The following is a 19,952-nucleotide window of genomic DNA, read 5'->3' as shown; positions in this document are numbered from 1 at the left end:
TGATTGAGTCAGATGTGTAGTGCCTTAGGGTCCGAGGGACTGCGTTTGGGAAATGCTGCACTAAGGCAAGGGAACAGTAGTGTTCTGCTGCCCCCAAGAGGCCACAACAAGACATGCAATACTGACATTTCACTGATGGCACCCACAAATTGTGATTTGAAACGTTCACTTCAAATTAGAAAGCCATCTCACATGGTGCTACTACCCTGAACTACTTCCAGAATAGTATGAAGTACAATACATTTTAAATCGGAAGGATTAATAACCAAGGGTCTGTGGGAATGGAATTTATTTACAAGAGACATACAGAGCGGATGATTCCTTAATTGATAACCAATGAAGGCCAAGACACATGAGACAAGTGATTTAAGAAAAAAAGAAAGAGGCAGAAAGACTTTTGCAGTATGTCAAGGCAAATTAGCTAGACTTGGGCTTCCAAATTATACTAAAATATCATTAACCAGAATTGACTTGTGTTATAAAAAAATAACAAATCAACCACACCCAGACAGCCCATATTAAATAAAGTTGTCATAGAAAACCAAACCATGGTTAGTCAGATTTGTCAGGAAATATTCTATTAGTTGCAGAGGGGAAAATAAGCTGCAGTTTTATTACAAAAATGCAGAAAGTGAGCTAATCTTTACAGCTTTTAAGCAATTAAAAACCACTGCAAACATTTGTCTAGTAAGAAAAGAAACATGACATTGCTTGATTAACGACATTAAAGCCCATGGCTGCATCAAGCGTAAAAGAACCCTTATCCTACAGGATTGTACATATAAAATGCACATTAAAAATCTAAAACGTTGTCCACATCCTCAAGACTGCAGACACGAGTTCAGTTATTGAAATTCTGGCAATATGAGGCACGTAGTAAAAAATAAATATGCACAAAAAAAATAAATCAATTCAATGACAGTTTCATGGGGGGCTCAATGAGAGAGACCTCTTGGTACCTAGAGAGAGAGAAAAACCATGGTAGAATTAACCAACATGCTTCCATTCAGACCCACCATTTATGTTGAAGATAATAGAAATCTAGAAAATTGCCATATGAACAAGTAGTATCCCTAGTAGGAAAAACAAAATAGCCGTGCGTAAGCTTACTGGCTATATTAGATTAGAGTCAAATGGATGTCTAGCAATGGTTTACATTAGCAAAATATGCCAACATGAAAATAAATCCATCTATATGGTGTACTTACTTTGCACCCTTGTACTTCTCCCTCACTGACTGTTGTGCGTGCGTAGCAGCGTTGAGGTACATTTGGTGCAGATCCTCTATACATGGCATCAGGTCTTCTAAAGAGTTGCCAGTCACCTCTGCCAGAGACTTGGACTGAAATAAAACAAACTGTCAGAAAAATGCACAAAAGTCACTGAAAACCAATTCATTCTAATTTAGGGTTAAGATTTCAGTTGACAAAAGATCGGAATTTAGGAAAAATTGTGGCTAAATAAAATACTGCAATTGAACAGGGAGCCAGCCTGTCTTTTCAGGGTATGACAATCTCATGCTACGGTTGTTTAAGGAAAATGTTAAGCTTAAACATTAGTGTGGAAAATAAAATACACTGCATGGTACTACCCTGAATATCAAACGCAATCAAGAGACTGCGTGTCAGGGAGGAGCCTGGGAATTGAAAAGAATGACAACATTGAGGGAAGAGAGTCACTATTCCCATGTGGTCAGTAAGCAAACCTGTCAACAGGGGAATAGACAACTTTTCTAATTTTAATCTTACAAAGGCATACTTAATACAGCACTGACTTCAGCAAGGTGGAAATAGTTTGTGCCAAGTTAAGGTGCAGATTTAAATGTTACACAGCCAATTGACCTTCAGTAACTACTAATTGGTTGTTGCACCAAGGACATACGCAGTTGTAAATCTTGGTTATACAAAGTTCACTCAGTTGTGATAAGGTGAGTTACTATAAATGTTATGGCCCATCAATATGAAAGTTTAGGCAGCAAGTGAGACAAAAAAAGCCTCTATTACGGAAGACTTCCATATTTACATGAGGAGAAAGGTTCATGAGATCCAAAATAGTTGATTGATGGACTACTCAGAGAGATCGTGTGAGCCAGTGGCATATTTACTTGCAGGGAGAGAATTCCGGTTAGCGGCAGCTACCAAATCCTGGCCTACTGCACTGAGGCAAAGACCTGTTAAAGATGCTACATTGCCGCTTTATTTTGAGTGGGGCATCATGGCCGAACCAGAGGGCAATGAAACTGCTACCCTGCTAGAACACTTAGCACAGCATTGCAAACTTACCCATGAGCTTCCTGTTATAGTGTGGTTTGCCAAAACAAAGGCGGCAGCAGCAGTTTGAGAGGGGAGGTACTTCAGGAATGGGTCCGAGTCTACTAGACTGAGCTCCCCTAGGAACTAAGGAAACAAAGACAACATTTAAGACAAAAAAAACCCAAATCTATAAAACTATTTCAACCTAGACAAACTCTAAGGATTATTTTGTTCACTGTTGAAGTGATATCCCAAGAATAAATTGAAGGACAAGTTTTTTTTTTTTTTTTTTAGACAACTGCAAAAGTCTGAGTAGGGCACTCAAGGAGTTAGTCTGATAAGGACTGATGAGATCAGCCTCCCCCTTGCTTGAGATAGAGAACAAAAGAGTGAAGGCCCACCCTCCCACTTGTGCCATGTCATGATACCCGCAACACCTATTGAGATGCCTTTTGTTAAGTAAATCAGGTATTAAATTAAGTGAAAGACTAGAGTAGGACTTTGAATTACAAGATGTGAACACTACAATGTGTAATCTACTCACCCTTGACAAGCTCTCCACCTTGTTGCTGACAGGCTGGGTGAGAAAGTACTGGGTGAGAAACTGGTTGATGGTGGGAGAGGCAAGATCGAAGGAGAGCACTTTAAGCACCAGATGCTCCATCCGCAAAACTTGCTTTTTTGTGTAGGTGTCGTCCGTGATGTAAACGAACTCTGCCACCTCCGGGGGGTAGATCTCTTCAAATTTCCTGCATTTGAATGAAAACCAGTGAGTGATCAAAGCACACATTGCTTAGCTTGACACAATCAATTAAAGGGACAGTTCCCACAAATTTAAATTTGTCAGATGTTGGTGCCAATCTTTCCTATTCATTTGGGACAGAGGCCAAATACAGTGGGTTCTACACAACATATAGAACAAACTTGGTTTACGCTGCACGCCTTCATGGAACACAAAAAGGTGAAATACCCATTTAAGGATGCTGTGGGGGTTGACAACACTTACGAGGCCAAAAGCATGGCGGCGGTTCCGACCAACTGCAGCTTCCCCCGCAGGACTGACATGGAAGACAGGAAACGGTCAATGTAGTTCACAGCAAGGTATAGAGTCTCGTTCTGGAGCTTGTACTCCTCACCAACCTCCACCAGCCAGTCAACAAGGATAGCCCGCATGCTGTAGGTTATGTCTGGCTGCTTTTTCATGTAGCCTGCTTTTGGTCTGGACTTAACCTAGGGACAAGAGCACAAAAGGACAACTCTGTAGTCATGGTTCAGTGATTTGTGTGACAACTAAACAATGAATAGTTTACTCACCTCCATTTCCCTGAGATAAGCATGTATTTCTGAAGCATACTCTGTTACCGCATTCATGTCCACTGGCTTCTCTTCACCTTCAGTTACTGACATATCCATGGGACAATCTATATAGAGGAGAATTGGAAAGTGTTGTCTTTCTAATCCATAGACAACATGATCACCTCAGTGTTATAAAAGGGTAAAGGGACATTTTCAATAATTCGGCCAGGTGGATTACACAAATACTCACCACCAAAACTAAGATCCATGTTAGACACACATGTGGCAGGTATGTCAAGAGAGGCCAGAGGCTGCCTGAGACAGGTAACTGTGGGGTTCAGTTTCAGGGGGTACATCTCTATGGAAGGCTTGGCTTTGAGGGACACCCTTTCCCTGGAGAACGCAGAATCTGGCTCATCCAGGTGAATCTGAAAAGCTGGCGGCTTGGTGCCCAGTTTCTCTGCATAACTTTTAGGTACTTCATTTTCATTTTTGCAGGACAGCAACTGAAATGAAAGGTTAAATATTTCAGTGCCCATGGTTTCAGCAATGAGTCAGTTCCACCTAGCCATGTCATGCTAATTAATAAATAACTTGATAATATGTGAAGGCATGAAAAAGCAAGTTGGCCATCCCAATGTTAACAGACGTTGACGGCATAAAATGGCGGACTACTTAGGAGGGTCCCTAACTAGTTAGCGGACATTAACAATACAAACTTTGAATACAGTAAGGTGAATATGAAATTATTAATCAAATGTAAATTAAACACTACTCTTGGCCGTAAAAATATGAACTAAAATTATGACAGTGTTGTCCTAAGGTGATTTTTTGGTAGTAAACAACCTAGCTCAATCTACATGCCAATTATGCTAGCTAGGCAACAAGTGTTTGTATAATGTTCGCTGGCTTGTGGCTAGTTAGAAATTACTAACCTGTGTTGTGTTTTGAGGATTGCTGCATTGGTTGTTTTGCAAACCTCCCAGAACTGTTCTCTGTGGTGCTTTGGGGACAATGTTCTCCTGGTTGTCTGCCCGGTGTTTGATTGGACCCCTCAGTCTGGACAGCATATTTTCTTGGTTTTGGTATTCTGGCAGCGGAACATCAACCGCGCTTCCTTGTCCTTGGTTTGATCCTGACATGTTATTCTCAGTTTCTGGCTCAAACAAGTCACTGCAGAAACGTCCACTTTGCTACAAAGAAAAATAAATAAAAAAAAACTTGGTAAAAAAATACTGAAATGAATATAAAACTTACAAATTGTATAAGATAGCACAAAGAGGCTACCTGTGTTAGCAAACTAGCTACAGTAGCATAAGATATCGCACAGACAAGTCTGGGGTGTTGAGATGGCAACGTAATTCTGAGCTGCAAATTTAAAACCCTACTTAACGTTGAGACAAAATCATCTTCTGCATGAAAACCGACATTAGCTCGCCATGCTGTTTGACTAAATCGTATAAATGTAGCTAACCACCGCGCAACCTTTACCTAGATACAGTCCCTTGTCCACTGAAAATATATATTAATGCAGAAATGTTGCTTGTTCTCAGTTCAAGTAGCCCGCGACTATTGAAACGGCCAATCACAACCGAAGGCGAAAATTACGTCACGAATCTACGGCGGCTGGTACAACTCAGATTTCATGTGTCCAAGAATACGCAGGCCGTTGCGATTTCGGCGTGTATAGACAATGAAAGAGTCAAAGGTACATTTTTCATCATTTGAATTAATATAATATCGTATAAACAATTATGATCTCTCTGAGAGGATCTCAAAGTCTTGTAACACTCATTTATGCTATACACAGATAACCTCACCCCATGACAAATAAACCACACATGATTTAAATACTGTAGTTAGTCTAAATACTTCAATAGAAATATAACTGCCAAACATGAAGGATGGTATGTTCAAGTGCCAACCTATAAAACAAAACATATAACTGAATATGCAGTGCATTCAGAAAGTATTCAGACCCCTTGACTCTTACACATTCTATTCTAAAATGGATTAAAATGTTTGTTTTTCCCCCTCAACCTACACACAATATCCCATAATGACAAAGCAAAAAATGTTTTAAGAATTTTTTCAAATGAAATATCACACATACATAAGTATTCAGACTCTTTACTCAGTACTTTGTTGAAGCACAGTGGTTAGGCTACCTGGGGCGGCAGGTAGCCTAGTGGTTAGCAGGTAGCCTAGCCTAGTGGTTAGAGTTCTAACCGAAAGGTTGCAAGATTGAATCCCCGAGCTGACAAGGTAAAAATCTGTCGTTCTGCCCCTGAACAAGGCAGTTAACCCACTATTCCTAGGCCGTCATTTAAAATAAGAATTTGTTCTTAACTGACTTGCCTAGTCAAATAAAAAACTTTTGGCACCTTTGGCAGCTATTACAGCCTTGAGTATGACACTACAAGCTTGGCACACCTGTATTTCTCCCATTCTTCTCTGCAGATCCTCTCAAGCTCAGGCCAGGTTGGATGTGGAGTGTCACTGCACAGCTATTTTCAGGTCTCTCCACAATTGTTTGATTGGGTTCAAGGGACAAGTCTCTGGTCTCTCAAGGACTTGTCCCGAAGCCACTCCTGCCTTGTCTTGGCTGTGTGCTTAGGGTCATTGTCCTGTTAGAAGGTGAACCTTCGCCCCAGTCTAAGGTCCTGAGCAGCTTTTCATCAAGGATCTCTCTGTACTTTGCTCTGTTCATTTTTCCCCTCAATCCTGACTAGTCTCCCTGCCGTTAAAAAACATCCCCATAGCATGATGCTGCCACCACCATGCTTCACCGTAGGGATGGTGCCAGGTTTCCTCCTGACGTGACGCTTGGCATTCAGGCCAAAGTGTTCAATCATGGTTTCATCTGATCAGAGAATCTTGTTTCTCATGGTCTGAGTCTTAAGGTGCCTTTTGTCAAACTCTAAGTGGGCTGTCATGTGCCTTTTACTGAGGAGTGGCTTCCATCTGGCCACTCTACCATAAAAGCCTGATTGGTGGAGTGCCGCTAAGATGGTTGTCCTTCTGGAAGGTTCTCCCATCTCCACAGAGGATCTCTGGAGCTCTGTCAGAGTTACCATCGAGTTCTTGGTCACCTCCCTAAGGCCCTTCTCCCCCGATTGCTCAGTTTCGCCGGGCGGCCAGCTCTAGGAAGAGTCTTAGTCCTTCCAAACTTCTTCCATTTAAGAATGGAGGCCACTGTGTTTTTGGTGACCGTCAATGTTCCAGACATTTTTTTGTACACTTCCCCAGATCTCTGCCTCAACACAATCCAGTCTGGGGGCTTTATGGACAATTCCTTTGACCTCATGGCTTGGTTTTTGCTCTGTCATGCTCTGTCAACTGTGGGATCTTAGGTGTGTGCCTTTCCAACTCATGGTCCAATCAATTGAATTTACGACAGGTGGACTCCAATCAAGTTGTAGAAACATCTCAAGGATGATCAATGAAAGCAGGATGCACCTGAGCTCAAATTTGATTCTCAAAGCAAAGGGTCTGAATACTTACATAATGAAGGTATTTATTTATTTTCATACATTTGCAAACATTTCTAAAAACATGTTTTCACTTTGTTATTATGGGGTAGTGTGTAGATTGATGAGGGAAACAAATATTTTAATCCATTTTAGAATAAGGCTATAACATAACAAAATGTGGGAAAAGGGGTCTGAATACTTTCCAATGCACTGTATATAGCTAGGCCAACAGAATATGGCTTTAGACATCCAGATGTTGTTGACAATTGACATAAAGAATTCAGATTATGTAACATAATTCTAGTATCTTACACAAAACAAAGATGGAAATAAACTCTATACTCTAAACAAAACAAAAGCTATTACAAATGGAGTGTAAAAGTTTGCATCCTCTTTGCTCAAGTTTGATATTATGCCTCATTGAAGAAATTCATTAAAGAATCCAAATCGTAGTTATCCAAAACTTCCAGAAGCAATGACACCTTTGTCTTCACATTCTGTCCTTTGAATTTGAATTTGTCGATGAAGAGGTCCGTTATCATACCTGGGGAAACGGAAAAACACACACACAGGTTACTGTCATGGTAGTTTGCATAACCATACTGTCAAAGTCGTTTTGCACCCAGGATATAAGGATCATTGGCAAGCTAGGCTACTGTGATAGCTGAAAATGTAATTTGTTTTTAATTCTACTGAAACAAGAATTTTAGAGCAATAACTGTACATTGATATACCATAAAGTCTTTCCAGGTGAGCTGGTTGTTTCTTGTATTCCTCTAGCAGATAGGCAGACTCATCTAGAATGTTACGATATTCAGGAATGAGGAAGTCTGCATTCCCCTCGTGAACCTGAAGCTCCTACAAAAACACACACAGCAATATTTGAGCAAGAGTTGCAATATTAAAGTAGTTTCATTTATTTATTTTTTTGCGACACTGGCACTTACTTTTAATGCATCAATCAGCTGAACCTTTTTGGCCAATAGCAGCTGATACTCAAGCTTCGGATGAATCATCTTGAGTGTGTGGCCCACTGAATCGTCATTGATATCTGGAAATTAGAGCCGCAAATAAAATTGTGAGATAAGATAATATATTTTATTTCATGAACAGACATAACTGTTTCACTCCATTGTCGATAACTCTAACTAGTAGCCTAAAAACAGATAATAAATGTAACTAGCTAAAGACCTACCATAAGAAATATCGAGATTGTTTTTTCTTTTGGTGGCTTCTTTGGAGAGGACATCCTTCAGTATGGAGATGGTGGAAATGTTGTCAGACTTGAAGTGGCCTTCCCCTTTACTAAAATGACAGAGAAGAAAACCCATATTGAATGTACAGTCTTAATTCAATCTCCCTAGAGTACAATGGCAAAAGGTTTGTGAAGTGAGCTTGATTTCAGCTTTAGTTTGCACTTTTGGGATTATTCCATTGGTTACATTTACTTGGAAAACTAAACCAAGAACTCTGATTGATGCATATCCCCGAGGGGATAAATGAAGTTGTATTGAATTTAATTCCTAACCAGTACGTGGCTTCCAGCTGCGTTCCAAGGAAAGTGTTCTGGAAGTAGAAGGTGATATTCTCCCCTGCTGGAGTCTTCTCTGGGACCTCTGGCAAGCAGAAGAGGACCCAGGAGTGGATCTCTGCAAAGCTGAATTGGCCAACTAGACTCAAAGTGTTCATGGGTCTGTTTGGGGGGATGGAGAGAAAAAGGGAGAGCATGAAAGAAGACAGAAAAAGAGGGAAATTGAGTCAAACACTGTCTTTCTTTCAGTATCCTTCTCCTTACCTGTCCTGTTCAATGGTGTGAGTTCTCTGGTGAAGGGACAGAGGTTTGATGAGGTACTGGCGTACCTGACAGGTCTTGGGCTGCAGGCGTGGGGTGATGTAGGCCTGTAGGGTGCCATATTGGCCCTCAATGGACCTCACCTGGAGAAGGGAGAAGATTCTGTGACACAAGTCATGAGAACACACAGCAGTGTTGCCCTTAGCATTGCAGAGGCAGGTGAGACTGGGTGGGAACTGGAGACTTGAGAGTGGTAGTTCTATTGGTTGCAATTGACAATTTATTATGAACTGCCATGAGTAGAATTCTAAATAAATTGTTATTGGGCTAAAATCAGTAAGAACTGACTAAAACATACTCTTAAAAAAAAATCTCACCTTCAGCTCAAGCCGTGTAGTATTTGCTTGGCATCTGTACGTAACGAGAAGAAAATTGCCTTTTGGCTGCTGGAACAGAAGGCATAATTAGTGCCTTGAGGAATCTAAAGCATTCACTTGTAGTATTTGTATGCTCTCTGTACTAGGATATCTCACCTCTGAATCACATTCGCTGAAACTCACGACAGCAGAGTTCTTGTCGACATCCAGCAGATCAATTGGTACATCACTCTGTAAAGAAAACAATATTAACGTTACAATCCATGACAGAAATATCCACAAGTCATTGCATATTTGTATAATTAGCAGATCTCTCTCATGCAAAAAAACCATACAAATTTCTCTTTCGGGTTCAATACAGAACATAAATACAGAGTCAAGTCAATTTGTTTCACCTGCAGCAGCAGATTGTCGATGGCCGTCTGCACTTCCAGGGTCAGGCTGTAGCTGGCGTCATCCTGACACAGGGTGAACTTGTCGTTGATGCTGAACACGGGCATGGCAGAGACCGCCGTACTAGACTGCGCGGTTTGCTGGTACTTCTCACGGCCCTGAACGACCTTCATCTGCAGTTGGTCTAGCTCTGCCCTGAGGGGGACAAGTGCTGTGGGTTCATTCTGGGAAAATTACAACAGATAGCATCTGTCCTCATCTTTAAGTTAGCTAACTAACATTTTTGCTAAACACAGGACTTTACTTTGGCTGTTGAATTAACTTTGCCAACACTGAGTTTTGCTTACAAAGTTCCATTGATTTATATTGCAAACGCAGGTGACAACAACAACTGTCCACAAGTATACCTGAGAGCTGCCACTTTGCTCTGGGTCTCCCGACTCATCTTGACTTCCTCTCCAGGGCCTGCCTCTGCCTGCTGGGACTCTGTGGTCAGCCCTGTCACCCATCCTGGACACACACATATTATTTGAAGTCGCTCACAACTTTGTATCTGTATCTCCTATAGAGCACTTATTGGGAGCAGGAAACAGTCAGCGGAAATTAGATTTTCTCTCTAGTGTTTTTTTTTGTATAGCTCTTGTGCATAAAACCTTCTCCTTTGGTTGATAGCTCACCTGTGTACGTGGCTGTCAGAACCTCGTCATAAGACTCCTTCCCAACACAGCCACCCTGGATAGAGGTGACGCTCTCCAATAACACCTGATGGACAAGTTAGTATCCCAAAGACATGGATTTCTACAATATTCTCTCAACTTTAGGATAGAAAGTTTGTTATTTATTTTACAACAAAAATACATTTCTATCACCCTTGAATTAAAATAAATAGGTATTTTTCCCCCTGAATTTCAGATGATATGTACAACGCCAGTAGAATATAGCATAAAATAATATAAATATTATCTGTAGACTTACATGCTCAAAGCGCAATGTGGGCTCATTGGAGCTGTCAAACCCATAGACCTCTACTGTCCCATCGTCCCTGCCAACAAGGATGTCTTTCACCCCGTCACCCAGGATATCATACGTGTCGATGCACAAAACACCTAGTAGAAACAGCCATAGAAGAAGAAAATGTGGAATAAGCTCAATGAATGGAATGATCCTATATGATTGAATGATGTCTAACATGGTAAGTCAATGTTAATAACATTCTTACAATATACAATGATAATACATGTGCTAATTGTGTTTCAGTGCATAGGTACTCTCGAGTCTCTGACAGATGAAACATATACTAGTTTTCATCTTCATTAACAGTACTGTACCTCCTTTCTTTTTCTCATTATCAATCTCCCATTTAGAAGAGGAAGAGGAATCAGTTATCCTAATCAGTCCCAGTTTTCCATCCACAGTTCCATAGAGAATGTCTTCGCCATTAGTCCCTAAAGCAGACAGTGGGGTAGAAGTAGACCAGTTTGCTGTAAGTACAGGGATGTGTGAAATTTACATTTGAGTTCAGTATAAGGATTTTATACTCACCTCCATCTCGATTGTACAGCTCCAAAACTGAGGGAGGACCAGGGACTTCAATATCATACACAAGCTCAGATCCCTATGGGCAAGGAAACACAAACTCACTGAAGTACTCATTGAAGTACTTATATACTCATACTGCAGTACTCACAAACAATTTCCATTCACCTGCAACACTCTGAGAACTCGGTCTTGACATGCCAACACAGGGACAATGCGGCCCAAGTTCTCAGCAGGCAAGCACACAATGTCATTAATTTTGTCTCCAGACAGGTAGTAGTCTTGATCCTTGCAGTCACAGTAGTGGTTGTAGATGTAACTCGCACACACAAAAAGGTCTGCTCCTGAAACGTGCCTGAAAAACACATTGTAGGCATAAAAAAAAAAACACATTGTAATATAAAGCAGCACAAAAACACACCCACAATTCCCCTTATTTATAAACCAAATAAAGAATGCTCCAAATCTCTTTAAAAATAAAATCTAGACTATACTCTCAAAACCATACTCCCAAGTCTTGTTCGTCACTGTTGACAAACATGTGTAGAAGGCTTGGAACCATGGCAAGGTAACCTATAATTCACATCAAAAACTTAAAACTCACATGGCATTGATGCTTTCTGTAAGGTTGGCCTCAAAGGACAGGAACTGTTTGCCTTTCTTGGTGTATCCCTTCACTTCCGAGCCAGCACACACAAAGATCTTCTCCTGTGGGGTTCCAAGAGCCCCACCAAGGTCCAGCCTTGTTATCTTCTGCCCTGGCAAAGTCTTGAACACAGGCTGGAAAAGATAGGTACAATCAACGTTCATGGAATGAAACTTTATTTATTCATTACACAATGACAAGGGAAACTTGTCTTTTAGAGGGCGCAGTACCCATGCCACCGAACAGCACAGGGTCAGCTGCAGAGAAGCTTTCCTGGTGCAGATAGGGATTAAGCTAAGTGCCTTGTTCCTGGGCACAACGGCAGTAGGTATTCATATGAAGTCCATGAAAGTGGCTGTATTCTGCTAGCCTTGGTGCCAGTCTGGCTCTGATTTAGCCAACAGTGATTAATGAGTAGGCTCCAAAAAAAGACTGGCACCCAGGCGAGTATTTCAATGTTGTTAAATATGTAAGACTCAATACCTACCACAGCTTCTCCTTTTTTCATCCCAAAACAAGTTATCACACCATCATGATCAGCAACAGCAACCTGAGACACACAAAACGACATTTCTAACTCAAGAGTACTTGGGACATTGTTCAAAAAGCATATTCCAACACACTACAAGGTCTATTTATGGGTCACCTCTAATAATGCACAATCACATTACAGTACCTTCTGGGTTGCTTTGCGTCCCAAGGCAGGGAGGAGCCTCATGGTTTTCTGAGATATCACACCAACCTGTGTCGATGAATGTGACAGCCAGAGTCAGTCAGTATCAGAGTCATCTAGTTACTTAAGGTAAAATTGTCAGAGTACAAAAAAAAATCACGCTGTCCAACTCTTTTTCCATTCAGGCAACTATTTAGCCATAACATTAGTGACATGATCAAGGGTCAAAATATAGTCAATCTACCCAGTTGAATTATCTAGCTAGTTATACTAGCAAAACATGCAATCCAGTTACCTGTAGATAATCAATTCGGTTGAGGTTTATCTCCATGCTGTTCTTGGCTTGATGTGAGTGTTTGCTTGGCAAAAACTAGTATGCAATTCAATTGATTAGCTCGCTATCTAATAACGTTCGCTTAATTATCTAAAAGGTTTCTGTCCAGTAACGTTAACCGTTTACAATCAACAACAAAAACATTCAGACCGGCGTTACAGGTATCTAAATCAACGTTAGCTAGCTAATAAAGATAGCTGGCTAACATGCGAGGTGAACAAAGAGCATTTTGTCAGATAGGGATTATTCTGTAATAGGGATTAGCCTCGTTGGCTAATTTAGCTGGCTCGCTAAAACTGTAGTCAGAATGCACGTTGCATACTCACTGACGTATTAGTATATTCTATATAGCCGCCACATCGTTGTTTGATTTAGTTCAACCATAACGTTAGCTAGTTTATCGACATTATAGTAGTTAGAAAATGAAGGTTGTCGAAATAACTAGCATCTGATTCTTCTGCGCGCACACTGGACCCGTTACCATGGACAACGTTGTTCGTTTGAAGAAGCTTCAATTTCATTGGTTGATGGTGATTGTGGTGTGATTCAACCTTGATTCTGAATGGTTTAGCAGTTCCGGTATTTTTCTCTACCTGGATAGTAGAAAGTGGCCATCCTCTAAGAACCAAATCAATAAAATCACCAATGCTCCAAAAATGAGTCAAAGAATACTAATTGATACGAATCATGTTTATATTAGTGAATATGGAGGTTAGAAATCTCATTCAACAAGGTCAATTCTTTCATTTTTTTGATTTAAGAGAATGGAGAAATGTATTCCAGAGCTATACAAACAGTTTCTCTACAAGTAAATAAAGACATTTAACATGGGCGTGAACTGAATTGGAAAACTATAGCGATATTAGCTACAAATCAGTTAAATTGAACCTGAATTTAAATAGATTTTCAATTAGAAAACCTATTAGAAATGCAAATATAAACTTGTATTTGAAACCAGCCTAGTCCTTCACATTTCCTGCTAAAACATGTGCTTTGTGCAGACTGAGGAAATGCTGGTATAGTGAAACTGATTCATTTCAGCCAAAAATCCTACATGTCCTTGTACCATTAAAGTCTTCAAAATGTTGCTTTCTCATTTCAGGGCCCTTTTGACACTGCCAACACATTTTTTAAATAGTGAGTTATGTGGCATAGATCACATTTCAACTTCAAAGAGTAGAAATGTGTTAAGACAAAATCATAACCAATGCTTTCCGTGTAAGAAAACAAACATAAAATGGAATTAGTGGATGTAAAAAATAAAATACAGAGCAACTGACATCGCCTTTGAAAAGCACAGTATTTGGCTATTTAAAAAAAAATGACTGCAACTATGTATAGTACAATTTAATGATCTAATCTCAGAAGTTAGTATTTTTTTTTAAAGATAAGAACAAGTATTTTCCATGACAAAGACATTTAACCATCACAAGGTCAATCCTTAGAAGTAGAACACATCAAATAGTCAGCTGGTGTTTATTCCCAAAGAGAGAGAGAGAAGGGGGGGAGTGAGTGTTCGGCTGTTCCATAAAGCCATATTGAAAACAATCAGTTTTCAGTGCGTCGCAGTCCGAGCCTCAGCCTCCGCTGTAGCATATGAACAGAGCAGCAGGAAGACAGACCAGACTAACATTCAAAAGGTTTTTTTCCTTGCTCTCAAAGTTGTTGTTCGTCCGTCCCTCTCGAGTTGAAATGCTGCCACGCCCCTTAGAGTACAAACTATGGTTGTGTGGGAACAGGAAGTAAGGTCACACTGCGGTGGGGGCCAGGCGGCTCATAAAGGAGATACTGTTGAGGCACATCTTTCTGAAGAAGGCGGGGCAGGCGGGCTTCATGACGAAATGTTCCAGCAGAATCCGCAGCTCTGAGAACAGGGTGCTGGGAGGGGTGGACAGGGAGATTAGGGGATAGGGGGAAATGATGGTTTGAGAAATGATTTAATCAACATCATATACCTAGAAACACACAATTCGCCATATTTGATATTGTACAATTATCCTACATATTAAAATTTCTGCACAAAATTCAAATGAGGCTACTTACCGGCAATATGGGTTTCTCCTTGAGGTATAGCGGAGAGTTAGAAACCTGTAGTAAATGAAAGGCTGCAGCAAGCTTCCCTGGCCACTGTAAACACAAAGAACAAGAGTTAATCAAGTGACTGGAGTAACCAAGAGTTAATCAAGTGACTAATCATCTCAGTTCATAGTGGTATTGTAAAACATCAACTAAGAAGGAAAAACCCTAATCTGACTTCAGTCTAAGGTACCAATCAAATGTGCTGAGAAATTTACCAAGAAATAGAAACATACCTGAAGAGCATGAATATGGTGGCTGGCATGAGGAAGATCTCATTGCAGGCGATGAACTTCAGGATGTTCTGCTGGTTGGCCGAGAGCTTGTTGAGGAAGTTCCTCATGAAGAGAAGGCTATTGGGGCCCATTGCCTAAATGGGGAATTATACACATCAGGATCACCACATGTCTAAACTAGCACAGTTATACAGCACCTCACACATTGTACATTTTCCATTAATGCCCTAAAATGGGAAATGTCTAATGAGGAGAAATGTGCAAAATTACTATTTTACCTAGCCAAAACGGGTGTATTTTATAAAATACCCTTTTTCGAGTGTTGGTTATGCTTTACCCAACTGGCTTTTTATGGCTTCGTGAATATTGAAATATGTTTTGGAATCAAGAGAGGATACTTACGTCAAGAACCTTCTTTGTGTAGGTGGTTGCATGAAGCAACGAGAAGAGGAAGACTGGGAATATGCTCACTGTAGACTGCGGTTAAGTGGCAAACAGCATTAAAAATGTACAACAGTGCAAAATAAACACATTTAAGGTCAGCATCAAATAGTGCTGTCAAGCAATGCCTTCTTGTTAATAGGTTTAGTAGGTTTGCATAACTGAAACCACGACCCCCAATCATTACAAAACCTTCCTGCAACAAAATTGGCCTTCTCCCCAAACCAGTTTGTAGGTGATATACCAAACTCTAGCTTTATCAGAGACCATTATGACAACAACCAAGGCATGGTGATACTATGGTGATAAGGCCTTTGTGTATGGTTGAGAGGATACTTGTAATGGGGTAAGAGTTGACCAGGATGAGGGAGTACAGCAGGTAGTGACAGCTGTCCTCTTGGAGTGCCTGGGCTAGGAAGGCTCTGCTGAGCTGGAAGTGAGGAAGCCGCTGGTGCAGCCGCAGCGCACTAGTGAGGGCGTTGGCCAGCAGCGCACGCTGATAGAAATTGGCAGCCGCCTGGGGTCTGGAAAATGTCAAGAAGAGAAATGAATTACTCTGAGGAAACTCAGACTGGTTAACTATCTCTACTTGCACATTCATCTTCTGCACAATCAATCACTCCAGTGTTTAATTGGTATATTGTAATTACTTCACCACCATGGCCTATTTATTGCCTTACCTCCCTTATCTTGCCTCATTTGCACACTGTATATAGATTTTTTTCTACTGTATTATTGACTATGTTTATTCCATGTGTAACTGTGTTGTTGTATGTGTCGAACTGCTTTGCTTCATCTTGGCCAGATCGCAGTTGTAAATGACAACTTGTTCTCAACTAGCCTACCTGGTTAAATAAAGGTGAAATAAATAACATTTAAAAAACTATACTGAACTAAAATATATTTTTTAAATTCAACAATTTCACCGAGTTACAGTTCATAAGGAAATCAGTCAATTTAAATAAATATATTAAGTCGTAATCTATGGATTTCACATGACTGGGTAGGGTGGGCTTGGGAAGGCATAGGCCCACCCACTGGAGAGTCAAGCCCAGCCAATCAGAATTTGTTCCCCCCCCCACAAAAGGGCTTTATTACAGACAGAAATACTCCTCAGTTTCATCAGCTGTCCAGGTGGCTGGTCTGAGACGATCCCACAGGTGAAGATAATAGATGTGGAGGTCCTGTGCTGGCGTGGTTACACGTGGTCTGCGGTTGTCAGGCCAGTTGGACGTACTGCCAAATTATCTAAAACTACGTTGGAGGCGGCTTATGGTATGGAAATTAACATTACATTCTCTGGCAACAGCCCTGGTGGACATTCCTGCAGTCAGCATGCCAATTACACACTTCCTCAACATTTGACATCTGTGGCATTGTGTTGTGACAAAACAGCACTTTTTACAGTGACCTCTTATTGTCCCCCAGCACAAGGTGCACCTGTGTAATGCTCATGAGCCACACCTGTTAGGTGTATGGATTATCTTGGCAAAGGAGAAATGCTCACTAACAGTGATGTAAACAAATGTGGGGGGAAATTGAGAGAAATAAGCTTTTTGTGCATATGGAACATTTCTGGGATCTTTTATTTCAGCTCATGAAACCCAGGACCAACACTTTACATGTTGGGTTCCTATTTTTGTTCAGTATACATTTGGGAGTATATCAAAATGGTGGAACAGTTTTGACCACAAATGCTACAAAAGTGAGTATGTGGTGGGATCAGGTGATCATTCCAGACATTAGATAATACCATTAGTAAAACATCTTCATTTAGCAGTTATACATTGGTTGTCCCTGTCAGGTATTGTTTCCATATTGCTATGTGCACATGAAGAAAAATATTATCCCTGGAACTGAGTAAATATTAACAATAATGCAAAACCCAAACTGCAGTAGAAAACCAAACCCAATAACCAGTCCCTACCATAGAGTACTACTTTCTAAATAGAAATATAGACAAAGCAAACAATTGGAGCATTGACCCTTACCCTAAGAGAGGTAGAATGAACATTACTGAGCAATAGACGGTGAAGAGCCGCGAGAGCCACATTGCCGTCTCTAGTTTGTTAGCCAACATGAATTGCTGTGGGGAAAAAATGAAAAAAAAAGTACATTCAAGTTCACAAGATACAAAAAACTAGACTAAATCATCATCGACTGTAGAATCACAACCATAGGCCTATATAGTATCAGTATGAGAACTAGGGTTGCGGTAATCCAGATTTTCATACAGTTTTTGTACCATACCGGGGTATACAGCATTACCGAATGTGCACACAAGGGGCGCAAAAACAATTTAGGCAACAGGGATCTTGATCGCCTCTGCTGCAACCAAGAAGCTTGACATCTAGCCACTTTGCTAGAAAGTTATTAAACCAAATGCATCGCTGGAGCCCTGAGCTGAATATAATTTATTTGACATATCTTAGATTTCTTATAGTTATGCTTAACTTATAGTTATGAGCAGTAGCGTAGCACGCACCCCATCTGTATTTCAAAATAAGCCAAAATGTGAGAGCAAAAAAAACGAATGTCTACCTTACTGCAATAACGCAATGCAGGGATGCAATTGAATACGTAAAAATAGTTTCCCTTGAGTTGCACTACAAATTTGGGGCTGCAAACATTTGCATGTTTTTGAAATTCAACTAAGTTAGGCTTCAGGCTGGATTTATCCTCCACCAAACATTCACGGTAACAAAATGTCACTAGAGCGTGCATAAAGTTACAACCTATGACATGCAGCGAAATGTGTGTGGGGAGGAGGTATGTCTAGTGGAGTATAAATCCAGCCTAACAAATACAATCTATGATCTGATGAAGTCGAAGTGCATGATTACTCACCACTGTCCCTAATTGAGGGGGAGGAGGGGCACTTGTTTGCTCTGTGTCAGCCATCTTCTTGACTCTGGTTTATCCCTGAAAAGAGAAACACAAAGACACCGTTTAATGAATAACTTCGGGCGCCCTGACATTGCAAGCCCACTTGAACTGGCAAGAATGATACAATGCTGCTAAGTTCTCTCTCTTTCAGGTTTAGGCCAACTTGATCTCTGTGCCTCTTGAAAAATGGTTTCATAATGATAGATTTAGTGAAACCTTGGATGCTAAGGCTAGTGATCTGAGAATATGTTCACAGATTAACAGGCAGAAGACAGTCACTTGGCTTGCAAGCCAAGCATGACATGTTCATGAGCTGTTTTTGATATGTGCAGTAAAGACGTTAACATCAAAACTAGTTAGTAAGCTAAAACGTTTAAACTGAATCAAGCAAATGTTAGTTATCAGACTTAACGTTAGCTAGTTAACGTTAACTAGGTTAGTTAGATGACAATTCATCAACATTTGTTCAGTTGTAAATTAGCATTGACGGAACACAGGCGCTGTCCAGCTAACATAGCTGAAGATAAGAATTATTAGCCAGAAGTGAGACAGATCCAGGAAATGATAAATAGCAAACAAATGTGTTGGCTTTATTTAATTAATTGAGGAAACGTTAGCAAGCTGGCTAATGTCAGTGAATAAACCGGGCTAGCCTAATGTACGTTAGCTATTAGCTAATGTAGGACTGCCTCCACTAGAATGTTCGGCACTTGCTTGTTAGCAAGCTAACTAGTAACGGTAGCTTAGTATGTGCCTAGATAGCTAGCTCAAAAAGCATTCTGTTTAGCGAACGTTAGAGATTATCTGCGTGGACTGTCTGACTTAAATGTAATAAGATTTAGACTATTTTCCGAAAATTACCTGAAACTGTCGAGATCAACGTTAGGTGTCACTTGTACCAGTGATTGCGTTATTTTGTTGGCTAATTTTGCTACAACAGCTAGCTACTCAGCCATCTGTCGTTCCTACCAAAGACAGTATGAAGATATGCAGTAACTGCTTCTCCCCAATCAAGTTGTAGGCGATGTCATTGCGACGTTGGTTAACTAGGCGCATGCGCAGACACGTTCACCGGGTCTAAAGGTCGTCTCGCCGAAATGTGTTTGTGCATGCCATCAAAAAGGCACTCCTTAGATATAAAGTTGTTTTTGACGAAAATGAAAACGTGTCACTTTCACGAGGCTGGAGTAATAACATGTTCCGCTACTTAAGACATTGGCTCGAATCTAGCTAGTGCCTTCAGATTTCGAGAATTTGTTTTTCAATGCTCTCATTGGGCGCGTTTAAGTTGTAAGGCTAACAGGCTGACTACGTCGCATGCGCGAGCGTTGCAAAATAAATGTAGAAATCTATATTATTCAATTATTGCACCCACACTGCTCGCGAGCGTCTGCGTTGCCAAGGGCTAAAATAGAAGTCAGTTATATTTGTGACGCAGTTACGGTGCAAGTCCTGCCTCTCACATCTCCTCATTGGTTTATAGAAGCAGGTACCCATGTGCCATCCCCTCATTGGTTATACTGCACATGTGTGACTGAAAG

The 19,952-nt window shown here is 40.7% G+C and overlaps 3 protein-coding genes across 6 annotated transcripts; all 3 read right to left on the bottom strand.

The window, feature by feature from the left end:
- Positions 1 to 272: 272 nt before the first annotated feature.
- Positions 273 to 5,131, bottom strand: ccna2 (cyclin A2). 3 transcript variants are annotated; one of them, XM_014199181.2, is made up of 9 exons: positions 5,040 to 5,131; positions 4,484 to 4,741; positions 3,799 to 4,054; positions 3,567 to 3,673; positions 3,259 to 3,482; positions 2,797 to 3,001; positions 2,283 to 2,396; positions 1,209 to 1,342; positions 273 to 959 (listed from the first exon to the last, which is right to left on the bottom strand). In XM_014199181.2, exons 2-9 carry the CDS (start codon positions 4,688 to 4,690, stop codon positions 908 to 910), a joined length of 1,299 nt encoding a protein of 432 aa, XP_014054656.1. In that variant the 5' UTR covers positions 4,691 to 4,741; positions 5,040 to 5,131; the 3' UTR covers positions 273 to 907.
- Positions 5,132 to 7,053: 1,922 nt separating this feature from the next.
- bbs7 (Bardet-Biedl syndrome 7) lies at positions 7,054 to 13,281 on the bottom strand. 2 transcript variants are annotated; one of them, XM_014199184.3, is made up of 19 exons: positions 12,734 to 13,281; positions 12,442 to 12,507; positions 12,253 to 12,315; positions 11,724 to 11,899; positions 11,288 to 11,474; positions 11,126 to 11,198; positions 10,912 to 11,028; positions 10,559 to 10,689; positions 10,261 to 10,345; positions 9,991 to 10,093; positions 9,586 to 9,778; positions 9,347 to 9,421; positions 9,191 to 9,259; positions 8,817 to 8,956; positions 8,550 to 8,714; positions 8,217 to 8,326; positions 7,969 to 8,072; positions 7,756 to 7,879; positions 7,054 to 7,565 (listed from the first exon to the last, which is right to left on the bottom strand). In XM_014199184.3, the coding sequence occupies exons 1-19, from the start codon at positions 12,767 to 12,769 to the stop codon at positions 7,432 to 7,434; spliced, it is 2,151 nt and encodes a 716-aa protein (XP_014054659.1). In that variant the 5' UTR covers positions 12,770 to 13,281; the 3' UTR covers positions 7,054 to 7,431. The 2 variants fall into 2 exon arrangements, with proteins under 2 accessions (XP_014054659.1, NP_001167107.1); NM_001173636.1 differs by having other exon boundaries at positions 9,191 to 9,256; positions 12,734 to 13,234.
- Positions 13,282 to 13,447: 166 nt separating this feature from the next.
- On the bottom strand, positions 13,448 to 19,545 carry LOC106604543 (transmembrane protein 33). The gene is made up of 8 exons (XM_014199281.3): positions 19,273 to 19,545; positions 18,373 to 18,447; positions 17,517 to 17,611; positions 15,862 to 16,049; positions 15,487 to 15,554; positions 15,085 to 15,218; positions 14,816 to 14,899; positions 13,448 to 14,650 (listed from the first exon to the last, which is right to left on the bottom strand). Exons 2-8 carry the CDS (start codon positions 18,424 to 18,426, stop codon positions 14,521 to 14,523), a joined length of 753 nt encoding a protein of 250 aa, XP_014054756.1. The 5' UTR covers positions 18,427 to 18,447; positions 19,273 to 19,545; the 3' UTR covers positions 13,448 to 14,520.
- Positions 19,546 to 19,952: the final 407 nt, after the last annotated feature.

The sequence above is a fragment of the Salmo salar genome, chromosome 05 (assembly GCF_965601325.2).
Source record: "Salmo salar chromosome 05, fSalSal1, whole genome shotgun sequence".
In the NCBI taxonomy this organism is placed as follows: domain Eukaryota; kingdom Metazoa; phylum Chordata; class Actinopteri; order Salmoniformes; family Salmonidae; genus Salmo; species Salmo salar.
Note: the sequence above shows the minus strand (reverse complement) of the source record. Positions and strands in the feature narration are given on the sequence as shown.

Bases quoted from the DNA above. Each gene is read 5' to 3' on its own strand.
- ccna2 (XM_014199181.2), bottom strand. From the start codon at position 4,690: ATGTCAGGATCAAACCAAGGACAAGGAAGCGCGGTTGATGTTCCGCTG. The intron at 4,055-4,483 runs GTTAGTAATTTC...CTTTCATTTCAG, and splicing joins ATCCTCAAAACACAACACAG to TTGCTGTCCTGCAAAAATGA. The intron at 3,674-3,798 runs GTGAGTATTTGT...TCCTCTATATAG, and splicing joins CATGGATCTTAGTTTTGGTG to ATTGTCCCATGGATATGTCA.
- bbs7 (XM_014199184.3), bottom strand. From the start codon at position 12,769: ATGGAGATAAACCTCAACCGAATTGATTATCTACAG. The intron at 9,422-9,585 runs GTGAAACAAATT...TTTTCTTTACAG, and splicing joins TCGACAATCTGCTGCTGCAG to AGTGATGTACCAATTGATCT. The intron at 8,327-8,549 runs GTTAGGAATTAA...CTGTCATTTTAG, and splicing joins CAGCTGGAAGCCACGTACTG to TAAAGGGGAAGGCCACTTCA.
- LOC106604543 (XM_014199281.3), bottom strand. From the start codon at position 18,426: ATGGCTGACACAGAGCAAACAAGTGCCCCTCCTCCCCCTCAATTAGGG. The intron at 17,612-18,372 runs GTGAGTAATCAT...TTTTCCCCACAG, and splicing joins CCCCTCAATTAGGGACAGTG to CAATTCATGTTGGCTAACAA. The intron at 16,050-17,516 runs GTAAGGGTCAAT...GACATTTTCCAG, and splicing joins TTCATTCTACCTCTCTTAGG to ACCCCAGGCGGCTGCCAATT.